Raw genomic sequence first — 17,462 nt, 5'->3', positions numbered from 1 at the left:
AACTTGGCTGCCTCTATGTCGTCACAAGGAGGGCAGGATAATGACCACGCCCAATCAGAACGCTGAACGTTCCCGGCGAAGAGGGTAATCTGCAAAAGCAGCAGCGCCGCAGCGGCAATGAGCTTGACTTGGCTGATTTAGGTGGTGCGCGTGCGCATTCTGTTTTAACACGTCGTGCCGCCAGCGCTGGTGTTCTGCAGGCATGGCTGATGAGATTAGCAAGGCGCAGAGTGCTCGGCCGGGCGGTGAGACCATTTTCGGTAAGATCATCCGCAAGGAGATCCCGGCTAAATCATCTATGAGGATGAGCAGGTATGTTTGGAAGAGCTGTGGCTCTAGCTTTTCTCTGCGGATTGCAGGCCCACGGCTTACTGGCTTCTGCATGTCGTTGGATAGCTCATTGGTGTTGTGTGTTTTAAGCAGCAGAAGAAAAACCCGGCGTCAACCTTCGCGGAGCTTTGGAAGCTGGTAGTAGAAATAGAATTCATAGCATGGAGCGATCTAGGTAAGTTAGTCATTAAAGCTATGTAGCGGTGCAGAAGGTGACCTCGAATGGCAGGTACATTCCGTTAGGCTGATAGCGGGCCTCCGCTCTGCTTTACATTCATACTATTAATTGTTTTTGCTTTTCTATTACACGCTAATGTACTGTTGTGCGGTTTATATGTTTGTATAGTAGAGAGGTGTGGTAGCCGTGTTAGTCCACTCTTAAAGGTTATCAATAGAAATCAAACAAAATTAAAATATGGCAAAGAAAATAAGATGATACCTTTTTTATTGGACATAACTTAATACATTTCTTGATAAGCTTTCGAAGGTTGCCCTTCTTCGTCAGATCGGAAATAAGCAAATGTTTGTATAGATAGGAAACGGGAAGACGAATCTCTTAAAATTTGTGGGATGCGGTATTGAGATGTTTGTTTACTTAAATTTATCTCGCACCCTTTTCAGTAGTAGCCAAGGTAAGTTTTATATTTAGGTACTGTAGGTATTTCTCGGTTTCCAGAGAGTTTATAATCTAATTTTGTACCTAAGGCAATTAAGAGTTAAGTGACATGCCCAAGAGCTCTAAAAGTGATCTTCAAAACTGTCCATTCTGCAGATTTCACTAATCTAGGAACCAAATGGTGGAACTCCTTACCACCCAAAATAAGAAATATACAGGAATATACTAGATTCTGCAAAATCCTCACATCGTTCCTATTCAATTAAACCTTCGCAAAGAACAACCATATCTCAAACAACTAATTATTACCTGAATTGCTTATTACTCTTTACCGTTAACCTTCTCTTAGCTTCATGTACAAGTTATTTTCTTATGCATTATTCTTTATGTATCCTATACTGTTTGTTGTAAGCACATTGAACTCAGACTTGTTTGGGATAATGTGGGATATAAATGTCACAAATAAAGAAATAAGAGTAACAGCACCATTTGAACTTGCCTTTTGTTGGTTGTCAGCCTGGTGCTACACATCTATCCCATTATCTTCCTATTACTTGAAATACAGATTGATTTAAGGACTGCACACTTTGGGCCGTGTTTACTAAGCAGCGTTATAGGCACGTTAACATTTTTAACGTGTTAAACATGTATGTGCCTACATGGTTAGCACGCGTGCTAAGTATAGGCGATCTAAAAACACTAATGCAAGTAAACAGGGCCCTTTGTATGGTTTATTTTCCTAGTCTTTTTTTTTTTTTTCCCCCCCTGGTATGTCTGAACCCAGATCCCTGCACCGGGTGGTGCACACTTTTTTTTTCATAAAAGAAATATGAAAACTTTTTTCACTCTCAGCAAAAGATAGGAGAGTTGGATTTCATTGGCAGTTATAGCAAAGAACAAAATACCTAATAATTTATTCTATATGCTTCCCACACACTTGTGCCTCTGAGGTTGATGGCCTGTCATTGTAATTTGACCACCTGGATTGTGCCTGACGGTTTTTGAAGAGGAGCAGTGGGTGGTGTTACTATGTCCCTCTCTTCCCCTTATAGGAAATCTCAAAATATTCTATCATATGGCAGTTGGAGCCATTTCAGTTTTCTGAGCTGAATTGGGAACGTTTAGAATCAGTAAGAGATCCTTACTCCTGGTGTGGTTTGCACTCCACCCTATATTTATCAAAGTAATATAATATGGGGGAAGGGTTCCAAGATGGTGTATAGCAGAATCACACATTATTTGGGTTTAGAACAGAAGGCAGAGAAACTCAAATCAAAATAAAGCTTACTCTGTTGAATGAAGTAGTCCATGACCAAGTGCAAAGTGAAAGCAAAGGTCTATCCAGCTGACACTTCTCGGACTGTTTTGAGCCCCATTTACTCGTGACATCTTTTGTGTACGGGAGTGATTGTAAGAGAAGAGCAATCTCGCCTAGACTAGCAAGCTGCTGTGATCCTGAATGTGACTCTGCTCTGAAGAAGGATCTCCCCTGCAGTGCTGATTTAGATGGGTGACTTGCCACTCCCTTGGTATCGACATCATCATCATTTCAGGATGATATAGCACATAGTGTCAACAAAGAACAGACCCAGATAGTGGAGGCGGGAGAGGTGTTCAAGCTGCCATTGGGTCAAAAGGAAGAGGAAAGGTGTATGGTGCAATGGTGTTGGAACCCCATGGGGGTGAGTGGAGGGGCGGGGATGATGACTGCTCAAGGGCAGCAGTTTTAGAGGTGGTGGTGGTTCCTATCCTGGCCAAGTATGTGCTCTCGCCGTCTCCAGGAGTTCTTTCTGCAGTTTGGTCTGTTGATTACAAGAATTTGAGCTCTGGCTGTTGAGGACAACTATGTGTTTCTGAGCAAGTTTGACCAGGTGCAAGGAATGCGATCTTGCCATTTAAGGACTTTGAAGAACAGTTGCAGGGATAAGGGGCTAGAGTTTCCTTTTTCCAATGACTTGAAGTGTTGGAACGATAATTTGGCCTTTCAGAAGAAAGCGAAGCATCTTGAAAATTTCTTAAGATTTCTGAACTTTTTAATATATTTGACTCCTGGTGTAAGGGCTGACACTGTTGGGAAATCAGGATTCTGTAGTGTCAGCAAATGTGAATATTTTGATGACTTAAAATCAGCCACAGGAAGATGCTATGCTTCTGTGGTTTTGTTTGCCTTAAAAGCTGATAGGATGTGGGCTCTTAAAGTATTCCTTCAGGAAAGTTGTTGTTTTGCAATCTGAACTCTAGAGTTACCCAGATTTTTGTAGGGTCAGACAAGATGAAACTTGTCTTTTTTTGGTATTAAATCTTTCAGCTATAGAACTTGGTGCAGGTGTTTTTAACTACATATACCCAGAAGGAAACAATCAGGGCTTGATACATGCTGGACACGATTTTATTTTAAAATCTTATGTTCTGCTTATTCCAGTCAACAAGACTGCTCAGAATGTAATAATAACATTAAAACCAGTGTGTGTGTATATATATATATATATATATATATAGGGAAAATTCTTTAGATGGCCCCAAATTATAATAATTATTGTCAAGTACTAAGGGTCTGCTCAAGTAGCTAGGCTTTCAGCTGTTTACAAAAGTCGTAAAATCCTGTTCTTCCTTAACGTCTCTGGGATTGTGCTTCTGATCAGTGGACCCACAACCAAGAAGGTGAATTTCTTTACAATTAGTGGTCTTTCTTTAATAAAATGGTACATTCTAGATTTATACCCTGTGACCGCAATACCTTATCCTGGAACATAAGGCACCAGATCAAGACCCTTGCCTTGAACATTAAAGATCAAGATACAGACTTGTAGACATTGGTCTTTTTGTGCTGTTGGCAACCAAAGCAAAGATAATAGCAGTGCTCATATTTTTCCAAATGCCATATCCCTCTATTGAGCAGGCTGTTCCATTCTGAACTAGCTGTAATGACTGCAGAACCAAAGTAGACAAGCCTAGATGTTAAAGAATGAAAGTCTGGTGGTACTAGATAACACAACTTATGAACCAGCTTTAATTTATCTAAGAACCAGCTCCATTTGTAGCATCTAACGCTAGGTATAAATCTAGAACCACTCAGGTTGTGGACAGAACCCCACCTGTACACTGAATACCCCCTCTGGGCAAGGGTGACAACTCGCCCACAACACCATGCATCTGATGAAATACGCTCTGGTCTGTGAAAACTCATGCCTCAGAATGATTAGTAGGTGCCATCAGCCTATCTAATTTTTGTTACACCAGATTAAGGTGACTACATTTTGAAAGCGTGCCCCCCCCCTCCCCCCAACACAACACCATTGTTTTTGGCACATTAAAACTAATTTACTTTCAGACAACCAACTCAAATATCTGCCAGTTGGGAACGAGGATAGCCTGCCTTATAGTCATTTGATATCATCAACTGAATTGTATCAGCATAAATTTTTAAAAAATAAATAAAGCCTTTTTACAAATTAGTTTAACAAAAGGCAGCATGTAAAGATGGGTGAAATGGGGGAGATCCTTGTGGCACCCTAGATTGTAGTGAGAACCAAAGAGATTCATTGTCATTAATTGTACTCTTGTAGACAGGAACAAAACCATGGTAACGGTAAGCCATCAATATCTATATTGTTCAAACATAATAGTGACAATATCGAGCACTGACAAATCTGACGTTACAAGCAGTGCTGAGGCATCCCAGTCTAACATGGCTGTGGTTTAGCATCAGACACCAAACTGGTCTTGATGCTTTGACCCTGATGAAATCCACTTTAGTAAGAATATAACACAAGGGAAGCATCCAAGAAGTCTGACACAGTAGACATGATCAATAGGTTTATTTTTAAAGAAACAAGTTGGATATAAGATGTTAGCTTGCAGGGACCTAGAAATTTGAATCCTGGCACTTGTCCCCCCCCCAGTGTTTGGTTTTACATTAGCTGCAGCCAGAGAAACGGTCCTGCTCCATCTGCAACGTGTAATTTATCTCAGTACTGGGGTTTTCAACCCGGTCCTCAGGCCACATCTAGCCATTCAGGTTTTCAAGATACCCACAATGAATATGCATGAGATAAATTTATATGTACCACCTTCCATTCTACGCAAGTCTTATATGTATTCATTGTGGGTGTCCTGAAAACCTGACTGGCTAGGTGTGGCCCGAGGACTTAAGTCTGGTTTTGCAGTCTCAGGTCTTGCAAGACCAGCTAGAAATTTGTGTACCACACAGCTTATCCTTACAGTACATAAGTATTGCCATATTGGGAAAGACCAATGGTCCATCAAGCCCAGCATTCTGTCTCCAACAGTGGCCAATCCAGGTCACAAATACCTGGAACGATCCCAAAAAAGTACAAAACATTTTATACTGCTTACCCCAGAAATAGTGGATTTTCCCCCAGTCCATTTAATAATGGTCTATGGACTTTTCCTTTAGGAAGCCGTCCAAACCTTTTTTAAACTCCGCTAAGCTAACTGCCTTTACCACATTCTCTGGTAACGAATTCCAGAGTTTAATTACACGTTGAGTGAAGAAACATTTTCTCTGATTCGTTTTAAATTTACTACATTGTAGCTTCATTGCATGCCCCCTAGTCCTAGTATTTTTGGAAAGCGTAAACAGACGCTTCACATCTACCCGTTCAACTCTACTCATTATTTTATAGACCTCTATCATATCGCCCTTCAGCCACCTTTTCTCCAAGCTGAAGAGCCCTAGCCGCTTTAGCCTTTCCTCATAGGGAAGTTGTCCCATTCCCTTTATCATTTGTGTCGCCCTTCTGTGCACCTTTTCCAATTCCACTATATCTTCTTTGAGATGTGGCGACCAGAATTGAACACAATACTCGAGGTGCGGTCGCACCATGGAGCGATAGAAAGGCATTATCACATCCTCATTTTTGTTTTCCATTCCTTTCCTAATAATACCTAACATTCTATTTGCTTTCTTAGCCGCAGCAGAACACTGAGCAGAAGGTTTCAACGTATCATCAACGACGACACCTAGATCTCTTTCTTGGTCAGTGACTCCTAACGTGGAACCTTGCATGATGTAGCTATAATTTGGGTTCCTCTTTCCCACATGCATCACTTTGCACTTGCTCACATTAAACGTCATCTGCCATTTGGACGTGCAGTCTCCTAGTCTCGTAAGGTCCTCTTGTAATTTTTCACAATCCTCCCGCGATTTAATGACTTTGAATAACTTTGTGTCATCAGCAAATTTAATTACCTCACTAATTATTCCCATCTCTAGGTCATTTATAAATGTTAAAAAGCAGCGGTCCCTGCACAGACCCCTGGGGAAACCCACTAACTGCTTTTCTCCATTGAGAATACTGACCATTTAACCCTATTGTCTGTTTTCTATCTTTTAACCAGTTTTTAATCCACGATAGGACAGTACCTTCTATCCCATGACTCTGCAATTTCCTCTGTAGTCTTTCATGAGGTACTTTGTCAAACGCCTTCTGAAAATCCAGATACACAATATCAGCCGGCTCACCTTTATCCACATGTTTGTTCACCCCTTCAAAGAAATGTAGTAGATTGGTGAGGCAAGATTTCCCCTCACTAAATCCATGTTGACTTTGTCTCATTAATCCATGCTTTTGAATATGCTCTGTAATTTTGTTCTTTATAATAATCTCTACCATTTTGCCCGGCACCGACGTCAGACTCACCGGTCTATAATTTCCCGGATCTCCTCCAGTACAGACAGACCAACCACGTGTTGCAGGTGGAACAGTATTGTTTCTGAGATCCAAATCAAGTGGGGTGGATGAAGCCAGGGCAATTCTGTGGTAAAACAAGGTTATGGCTTTGTTAACCTCATCACCGTTCCCCATTAGTTGCCTGGGGTGAGAGATGACTGGTTCCCTAGAAAAGGGGAGGGGGGTATATGAAAGAGAAAAAGGAATTTGGTGAGGTGGGAGACAGTGAGAGATATTCTGAGGTGATGTATATGAGGGGTTATAAGACACTGAGCAGAAATTGGAGTATAAACGGAAATATTTTAGCTTGTGCCAACACCGTGCACATATGCCCGCATGTGTCTGCATGGAGTGTATACATTTGTGGGCTGGCATGGCTGTGTGTGTTGGTGCATAAATATGTGTATCTTGTGCATGTTTTGAAAAGTGAAATGCTGTAATTGCTCTGTTACTGTGAATCAATGTTTTGTATGCAGCAGATGTTGGAACTGTTTTCCCCATTTGGGGAGGTAGCTTTGTTCCTCTTCCATCTCCCACCATATGCAGAAACTTCATTTGTACAGTACATTAACTTGTCCCAGCTCTCTGCCCTCACAGTCTTCCCATTGATTGGATCCTATCCACATTCTTTGCTGCTAGTTATCTTGGAAATGTGGGGCAGGGATGAGGTTTCTAAACTCTGAAAAATGTCCATACATTAAGCATGTTTCTAGCTTCCAGACATGAATGTAAAAAATAGGTAGAATCCTGACCTCCTGAGCATATCTGACAGGGCTCCTCTAAACTCTGGATCTTATGATTCTAGTTGCCAATTCTTTAAATAGCCTTTTTTCAGCAAAACAGTGACATTTTACATGCTTTTCACCATTTTTCACCAACTGTCCACTAAAGGCATTATCAAGGACAAATGTGATTGCCAAGTTCACCTACCAGTCCTCCTGAGGCAGGCACGCGTGTAACGAAACATTGGTACCATGTCGAATCAGTTTTAATAAACACCTATAACTTTTGGTTGGTGTCCTGAGGAAGAGCCTGATCCAGTTCCCGCTTTTTGACTTTAAAATAGCCTTGTCCATGACAACAGATATTAGTTAGCAGTACATATAGCAAGTAATAAGGAAGCATAATTCAATCAGGAAGTTTCACAATAGAAATAACAAAGAATGCGAAAAATCTGAATAACTTAAAATGCAGTACACTCCTGTGTGAGTGTTCTGTATGTGCTGTTCATGTGTTGTGTGGTTATGGTAGCTGGAGGTGATAGTTTTCTTTTTGGGGTGGGGGTAGTCTGGGGGCTGGTGGGACAGTTCTAGTAGAGTAGTTTTTTGGGGGTGGGTTGCAGCTGTGGTGAGAGGGTTACTTTTGGGTGGAGGTATAGGAGTGTAAAGCAGGGGGTTATTACTTAATGGTCACTGATTTCAGCTTAAGTATTTGCGTGCATTTTTTTGAAAACGATACCACCTAAAATTGTCTTTCTTTTCAGTGTGTTGCTTTCCATGACATTTCTCCACAAGCCCCAACGCACTTTTTGGTGGTTCCAAAGAAACCTATAGCCCAGCTGTCAGATGCAGATGCTACAGATGAAGCTGTAAGTAGAAAGCAGTTCCTTATTGACTAACTAGTTCTGCCTTATGCTCAGAAGCCTGGAATATAAATAAAGTATTTGAATTAAAAGGCTACAAATTGCTGTAGAAAATCGGAGAACTGAAACTGGCATCCCCACCCTGACTTTCCTGCCACCAGTAAATTCACAGTGTTTGCAACCTTGTACCAGATTATTTGGTGTGTTGTGTTCTACTTCAGTATTCCTACTATTTTGGCAACTTTAAGTAACTAAACAACTCATAAATACTAAGATGCAGAGAGCAGTCCAGCAGTGAGATGTAGGACTTAGTGAAAAGACAGGATAGCCACCATGTAAAATTGTCCCTTATCTGGTGAGAAATTGTAGGTGTTGACTTGGTGTACAGAGCTCCCCACTTTCAGGGAGTGAGTCTGATCTCTAGAGGCTAGAGTAGCAGACTTGAAGGAGTGAAGGTACATATTAGAGCAATCCTACTTCTAGTCTAGCATCTCCTATGGTGCCATGGAGGAGAAGCTTTAACTGAATGGAGAGCATCCAAGTACGTATGGCAGGAAGTAATCCTTTTGCACTAAGATGTTTCTTCAGGGGCATGTGCCCAGAAGGGAAAGATCAGGGCAATAGTTGTATGTCAGTTCAGTTGTTAAGCATGTAGATAGCTGGGTGGCTGCTGGATGTGAGGGTCGCTTGGTAACACCTGTCTAGTAGACCTTAATTGTCACCTAGACTAGATTTTTGATAGTGCTAAGGACGATTCAACTATATGGGTACCAATGAGGCACAGGGAAGTATGAGAGAGATGTTCTGGAATATAAAATTTAGGCTTTAGGTAGAAAGTTGAAATGCATAATTCACAGCATTGCATTTTTAGAAGTACTCTCCGTTCCATGTGCAGGATCCAAGAGGCATGCAGAGCTCTGGAGTCCCGATCTGTGGTATTCTGTGTAGGTCAACCAGTGGTACGACCTGTGCTAAGGATGAATTTTGTAAGGGCTATTCCATGTGAAACGGCCTTTATAGAATACTAGCTTAGCACACATTTCATGCCTAGCCTTGAGTAATAAGTATGTTTTTGAAGAACGGTGACACATATTTGATATGATTAAAGATGCTGTTGCTGGGAAAACTTTTCTAATTTAACTCTGGGTGTTAGCATTTACGCCTGCGCCTAATTAATAGCAGGCATAGAAATGCAGGTATTGTAGAATACACTGTCGCTGGAATTCTGCCCATGCCTCCTTTGATGTTGTGCACTATGAAAATTAGGTTCCCATGTTATAGAATAAGGTATAGAGCAGATCTGTGTGTAACTCCGAGTGACTGCCAATTAACAATCAGTTGGTGTTAACAAGCACTTATCACCAGCTTAGCTAATTACGTTTGCTATGGTCTTTGATCCACAAACAAAATTAAGCACCTACCTTTGGGCGACCTATACGCCTTTAGTGAATGCCTTCAAAAAGGTGGTAAATAAATCCTAATAAATATACAGAATCCTCCCTGATGTGTAGATGAGACGATGGTGTATAGAGGAGGGATTTAGATTTGTTAGGAATTGGACAATATTGTGGGCCTACAACCTAACAGCGTGGAAGCCTGCATGGCATGTCTGTTTATGATTGCATGTATTTCAAAATCAAATTTTCACTGTGGTGAATTCTAAGAATGTTGTGCATCTATTTGGAGCAAGACCAATAAAAAAATTAGTGTGGAGGCATTGTTTAAAGAAACAAATGCGGGGCATGTCTGGGTTATTAAATGTCACTTTTTTTCTCTCTCTCTCTCTCCCCCCCCCCCCCCCCCCCCCCCCCCCACACACACACCCAATTTCCAGCTTCTTGGCCACCTGATGATCGTTGGTAAGAAGTGTGCTGCTGATTTGGGTCTAAACAGAGGCTACAGGCTCGTGATAAATGAGGGCCCAGATGGCGGGCAGTCAGTTTACCACGTCCACCTTCACGTCCTTGGTGGGCGTCAGCTCAGTTGGCCTCCTGGTTAATGCTACTGTGTTCACCACCACCACCACATGCAGAATCCTGTGGAAGCTTTAATGCAGAGTTGAAAGGCAGCACTTAAGCCTCGGCCTTTGAAGAATTTGGTTCCTTTTTGGCAAATTTACTTTGTCTACAAGGTGATAAATAGACTGATATGGAAAAATAAAGGCAAATTTAGTTGATCTGTTTCTTACCGAATTTATTCTTTAAAAAACCTAAAAAAAGTGGTATGGTTTTTGTCCATTTCATGCACAAAAAGATCAATAAATCATTTATAATTGACCAGTTCTCTGGAGCTACAGTTCGAAACAGAATAAGCAGGTCACAGGAAAAAAAATAATACCAGAAAATACAACTGGTAAGGGGTAGGGGATTTCATTTACAGGATGTAACAATTGTGACAGCTGGAACTGGCTGGTGTTTTTTTTTTTCTGCTTATGACCTCATCTTGTGACACCGTTGCTGCCTCAAACAGGACAGGTTGCTGAAACAGCTTTTGGAGTCCACATACTGTTACCTTTATACTGAAACGTGTCCAGGCAAGCCTTAGATTACTATTAATAAAAAATAATCATTTCTGTAGTGCTGCTAGACGTATGCAGCACTGTACACATTAAATGCGGGTACTATTTCTGTCACTAGAGGGCTCACAATCTTAGTTTTTTGTACCTGGGGCAATGAAGAGTAAAGTGACTTGCCCAAGGTCACAAAGAGCTGCAGTGGGAATGGAACCCAGATTGCCAGAATCAAAGTCCGCTGTACTAACCATTAGGCTACTCCTCACTCCACAAGATGGCTGGTCAGTGTACACAATTGCAGTTACTATGGTTATGAACCATGAGGAGCACAAGACACACTGCTTAATAGGCAATGGAGAAAACCCTACTAGTTTTCCCCTCTTTCAGTGCCTTCCTCTTCCATGCTCTCATAGCCTAGCCAGGGGTAGGCAACTCTGGTCCTCGAGAGCCGTAGGCAGGTCAGGTTTCCAGGATATCCACAATGAATATGCAGGAGATAGATTTGCAAGCATGCATATTCATTGTGGATATCCTGAAAACCTGACCTGCCTGCGGCTCTTGAGGACCGGAGTTGCCCACCTCTTTGCCTTTTATGTCCTCATAAATGTTGCTTGTTATACAGAATCCTTGTTGCAGAAAGAGGATGTAATTAGGAATCAGTTATACCCCAGTGTTTTGTTTTTTTTTCTCTTTTGAAGGATTAGTAAAAGGCAGCTGTAGCAAATCAAGGGTTCGGATATTGCTTTAAAGATTGTTTATTCACACATCAATAGGCACACGCATATTACATAACACTCTTATGCAGTTCACACATCAATAGGCACAAACACATAACACTCTTATGCAGTATACATACATCACCACAGGATTGTAGCCTTCATCTGAGCTTGCAACAGCAATCGGGGAAGCACCGATGATTGCCCAGAGATTCTGCGGGACAATTCCACACTGGAAAGAGGCGTCCCTCCAACCAGGTACAGAGCTTCTGTTTCAGCCAGGGCCTCCCCTCTTTTTATAACAGCTCACAAACAAGTGTGCCTGGAACAGAACAATGAGTGGCCAATCTGCATTCCTCTCTCCCAGGTACCCTCTGATGAAAACACCAGCCTTTGGACTTGTTTCTCAGCACAGTCCTGTAGTGAGTTACCCACCGCAACGGAGCGTTGTGGTAGCAACCTGTCAAACAAATATTCTGGTAGCAACAGGTCAAAACAAACATTCTGCATGTCAGAAAACAAATATTCTGGGTCAGCATAAGTATCATATCATAAGTATTATACTTCAACACAGCAGCTTAATGGGAACAGTGTAGAAAAATGAGCAAAAAATAGTTTTTTTTAACTGCTGTTTCTACCAGCTACACTAATTTTTTAAAGCTGTTGTAGTGATACTCAATTTTTATTGCATATACTGGGCTAGATAGGCTCACTCACCTGGCTGTCTTCTGTTTTTATCTAACTTCCTTGGCTGATACATTTTCTGTCTCAATCTAACCTTCTTCCCTTCCATCCCTCAAACCTGCTTTCTCTAGCCCCTCCCTGCTGCTGTTTCCCTGCAGTGTTAACAGGCTGCCTGAGCTGGTGCCGAATGCTTCCCTCTGCCATGTCCCACCCTCGCGTACACAGTTGTGTCAGAGGGGCAGGGGTGGAGCACAGGGCCGCCGAGAGACGGGGCCAGGACAAGGTCGCCACTGCCGCTGCCCCTCTCCGTCCGCCACCAGGCCGGGCCCCCTGCATTGAAATCATAGTGCCTCTCACCTGCGTGATAAAGTGCTGCAGGCAGCAGCAGATCGCCTCCCTTTGGGCCTCCTTCCCTCCCTGTGTCCCGCCCTCGTCTGGCGTAACTTCCGCGAGGGCAGAACACAGGTAGGGAAGGAGGCCTGAAGGGAGGTGATCTGCTGCTGCCTGCAGCACTTTATCACACAGGTGAGAGGCGCTGTAATTTCAATGCAGAGGGCCCAGCCCGGTGGCAGACAGTCGACGACTATGGCAGAGCAGAAGGAAGCATCAGACTCTGGCTCAGGCAGCCTGTGATCGCTGCAGGGAAACAGCAGCAGGGAGGGGCTGCTAGAGAAAGCAGGTTTGAAGAAGGGAGGGGGACGAGAAAGCAAAACCCCTGGTGTTAATCTGCTAGGCTCGGGTCGGGGGGAGAGTGTTTGAGGAGAGGAAGGAAGAGGGACGGTCGTTTTGGTATGATGAGAGAAAGGGGAGAAGAAGTGCAGCAAAGTTTAAAATAAAATCCATGCTGCTGTGTGGCGGCTCAGCAGCAGGCGAGGTAGGCACTGTTTTCGTTTGAAATCTGGGGGAGCGGCCGCTACACCACTTGGGGGGGGGGGGTCACCCCTGATTCCAGTCGTCATCTGCTAATTTAGGGCACTTTTTGTGCCTTATTCTTTCTGAAAGCAGGTCTAGACCAAAACATCTTGGTCTTAGTCCTGCTCGTTTTTGTTCCATTATAGTTCTAAAATGTCCAAGTGTTAGGCATGCCCTAATCCTGCCTTTGAAATGCCCCAATACGTCTCCTTGTGATTTGGATGCACTCCAGATGAATTGCATAGATAAACGTCTGCAAAATAGGTGACACTTTGGATATTTTTCTCTTTTGAAAATGAGCCCAATAGTGTATTTAGAATTTCAGAAAGATTTGGACAAAGTTCCTCATGAGAGACTTATGAGAAAGTTAAAAAGTCTTGGGATACGAGGCAACATTCTGTTGTGAATTAGGAATTGGTTATTGGGCAGAAAACAGAGGGTAGGATTAAATGGCCGTTTTTCTTAATGGAGGAGAGTGAACAGTGGAGTGCTGCAGAGATCTGTACTGGGACTGGTGCTATTTAACATATTTATAAATAATCTGGAAATTGGAACAAGTGAGGTAATTAAATTTGCAGCTGACACAAAACTATTCAAAGTTGTTGAAACACGTGGACTGTGAAAAAGTGCAGGAATATCTTAGAAAATGGAAAATTGGGCATCTAAATAGCTGATGAAATTTAATGTGGACAAATGCAAAATGAACACAAGGGAAAAACAGGAAAGTGATGCACATTGGGAAGAATAATCCAAATCATAGTTACCTGATGCTGTGGTCCACTTTAGGGGTCAGCAATCAAGAAGAAGATCTAGGTGTCATTGTAGACAATATGCTTAAATCTTCCACCCAGGGTGTGACAGCGACCAAAAAAGCAAACAGGATGCTAGGAATTATTAGGAATATTATAATGCTTCTGTATTGCTTCATGGTGCGACTTCACCTTGAGTATTGCGTTCAATTCTGGTCGCCGTATCTGGAAAAAGATATAGCAGAATTAGAAAAGGTTCAAAGAACAACCAAAATGATAAAGGGGATGGAACTCCTCTCACATGTGGAAAGGCTAAAGAGGTTTGGGATCTTCAGTTTGGAGGGGGAGGGGGATATGATTGAGGTATACAAAATCCTGATTGATGTTTAACAGGTAAAAATGAATCAATTTTTTTTTTTACTCAATGAAGTTATATGGAAATACTTTTAAAACAAATAGGAGGAAATATTTTTTCACTCGATGAATAGTTAGCTCTGAAACTCATTGCCAGAAGATGTGGTAACAGTGATTAGCATTTCTGGGTTTTAAAAGGGTTTGGACAAGTTCCTGGAGGAAAAGTCCATTGTCTGCTATTGGGGAAGTCATCTATTGTCGTAGGATTGGTAGCATGGGATGTTGCTACTATTTAGGTTTCTGCCAGGTACTTGTGACCTGAATTGGCCACTGTTGGACGCAGGATGCTGGGCTAGATGGACCATTGGTCTGATCCAATATGGCTATTCTTAACCTCTGGGCTTTTGGTCTTTCATTTGGGGCACTTATAACCTGCTTTTAAAATCCAGTTCTTTGCTTTTTCCCAAATGTTTTCATATTTTGGTTAACCATTCTGCTTCTCCATTGTGCTCTGCTGGGTTTGTACACAAATTTCTCCAAAACCTTTGTGATTCAGCTTTAGTAGTTGATATTTTCACCACACTGATGCTTTTTTCAGTTTTCTGCAGAGCTGTTTTTGTGTTCTCTCTAAATATATCTGATTTCTGTTTCTTCATATCTGTTTTTGTGCTTCTGTTATTTTAAGTTTATTATTGGAGCATATGAATCAAAAGTTTCCTTCTGTTCATGTTGTTTAAGTTTGCTGTTTTTGATCGTTTTCATTATTTTTGGTGATTGAATCTGGTTCCTCTAATTCTCAATCCACTGTACTAACAATTAGGCTACTCCTCTACTCCAATACAATGTGACGTTACTTCACCAACTTCCCATGTAGACAAATAAAACCAACCCACAGTACAATAATCTAGCCCAGATATCAAAAGTGTCCTGGTCACTTTCCTCAAGTCCATTTGTTACACATATGGCTTTAACAGTTGTAGAATTTTCAGTGTTCCAAAGGCTGATATAATGGCCAAGGACAGCTATGAAGAAAAGTCAAACCTCTACTCAAGATTGATTCCTAAGTCTCTTACCTGTGAAACAACTAGGAGTTTTACAACACCAAGTGCTAGCTGGACACCCTTAGATGGGGTAACATGGGAGGCATGTGTGATAGTTGAAGATATGAAGCAGAAAGAGGAGAATGGGTTGGGAAAGAGTAGGAAGCAGAGTGAAGAGGAAATGTGAAATGACCCAATGAGTGGAACTACCAAATATGTATATTACCCATTTCTTAGCCCTTGGCCTTATCGCTCAAGATTTTGAGATCACTGACCCTGATGACATGTACTGTACCACTGACACCCAATACACCTTTAGGTTAGTTCTAAGCTCCCATCCAGTGATACATTCAATTTGTACTGCAAATCCTTGTGACGCCAGTCAAGTCCACCAATTCTCCGTTGCCCCAGGTACAAAAAATAAACTGTAAGACCACTAGGGACAGAGAAATTATCCATATATAATATGTAAACCACTTTAGTTGTACCACAGAAAGGGGTGTGTATCAATTGCATGACTCATACCCATAAAATGACTGCATGTAAGAAGTTGGATTCCCAATGGCCATGTTTCTCCTTTTTTAAAAACAGCTATAGTGGCCTCCTGTAGGAACATGTATGATGTGTAAGGTATCAGTTTTGGCTTTCAAAGCATATATGGGCTTGGGCCATGGTATTGAGTGAGAAACTCGTGTGCTGTGTGCCTGTGCTCAAAGCAAAAGAGAAAAATAGGAGCCCCACAGACTGTTCAGCCTGGCATTCACAATAGAGACCTGCTGCTGTTTCCTGTATTTTCAGTGGTTTTACAGTATTTACGCCATACTACTTATTACGTTATCTCAGAATTCATGGATTCCTGATGCAGGCAGTATAAAGAACTTGTTTTGGGAGCCAGGTTTTCCTATCCTTCTTTTTGGTCATCCCTACTGTGTACCAGTATACCAGCTTTGTTGAACTTAGTCGGGACTGTTAATAAACTCCAACTAAGGCTTTGGCTCTTCTGGAATAAATTTGAGATTTTGCTTGCCGTGGTATGCATGAATTGGAAGGAGCAATCAGGGTGCAGCTGGCCTCCCATCTGCACATGCAAAGGACAAAAGCTGAAGCATTGAGCTGGCAGCATTATAGTAACAGGGATTGAGGAGAGAAGGAAAGATAAGATGGCAGTGTATAAGGGAAATAAAATGAGTTTTCCCAGGGCTCCTTATGTGAAAGTGGCCCTGGTCATTCGTGCCTCTGTACTGTGTGGCTCTGCTGATCACACTGACTTTTTATTTTTTCAATATACACACTATGATGTTTATTTTATGACTCTGTGTATATAAACCAGCATGTTCATTTTATATTTTATGGTTTTATATAATACATGTTTTTGAATGTCTCTGACTCTATATGTTATGTATTTGCTCCAATGTTTATGGTTCCTAATATATAAAGATATATGTGTATATATATGTATATGTATATATGTGTGTATATATATATATATATATATATATGCATATTATTCTTTTTTTAACCATTGTTTCTGTGTCTAATGTAGACCCCTGACGCAGGCGCTAAGCACCGAAACATGGACTGTGTCGGGCCCATTCAAGGATTGTTTCACCAATGCATATGATTAAAGGTTTTATGTCCCTTTTTTGAAGGCTCCTGGTACTTTTTCTTTTGCTATTTTTATTTCAAGTTGCTGCATTTTTTGCTGCTGCTACTCACAAATATACAACATTGTAAACTGGAAAGTGTAGGAGATGGAGAAATACAGAGAGGGAAGAGAATTACCATTGAGCAGGTAGTGAAGGGATGAGTCAAAGAGGAACTGCTGCTGGGCAGGAAGTTGGGGGGGGGGAGGTGAGAAAGAAAGAGAGCTGCTGTTGCTGATGGGCAAGGGGTGGGAGGGAGTGGGGGATGTTGCTGGTGAAGGAGATGGGGAAGAGATGCATCTGGGCAGGAGGTGGAGACATTGGAGGTTGTTGCTGGGCAAGGGGTTGACGGAGGATGATGTAGGGCAGGATGTTTGGATAGAGGCTGGGCAAAGGGTGGGTGTTTGAGAGAACGGGATGCTTCTGGGCAGGCAGATGGGGGAGAGAGGAGGATTACTGCTGGCAATTAGCGTGTAGGTGAGAAAAACTGAAAAAGAGGTTGCTGGGTAAGGAGCAGGTGGGAGAGAAAGGGAGATGCATTGCAAGGGGTTGAAGATAGAAAAGGGAGCATGCTGGTCAAGGTTTGGCATTTGAGAAAGAGAGGGATGCTGGCAGGAGGGATGAGGGAGAG

General features: G+C 42.0%; 1 protein-coding gene across 1 annotated transcript; it reads left to right on the top strand.

Moving 5' to 3' along the window:
• Window positions 1-98: 98 nt before the first annotated feature.
• Window positions 99-10,397, top strand: HINT1 (histidine triad nucleotide binding protein 1). The gene is given in 4 exon segments (XM_030193591.1): window positions 99-290; window positions 293-312; window positions 8,123-8,227; window positions 10,056-10,397. Coding segments are annotated over 4 exon segments (378 nt in total). The 5' UTR covers window positions 99-202; the 3' UTR covers window positions 10,221-10,397.
• Window positions 10,398-17,462: the final 7,065 nt, after the last annotated feature.

This window comes from Microcaecilia unicolor, chromosome 2 (assembly GCF_901765095.1).
Source record: "Microcaecilia unicolor chromosome 2, aMicUni1.1, whole genome shotgun sequence".
NCBI classification, from domain to species: Eukaryota; Metazoa; Chordata; class Amphibia; order Gymnophiona; family Siphonopidae; genus Microcaecilia; species Microcaecilia unicolor.
This window is presented reverse-complemented; position numbering and strand designations above follow the sequence as displayed.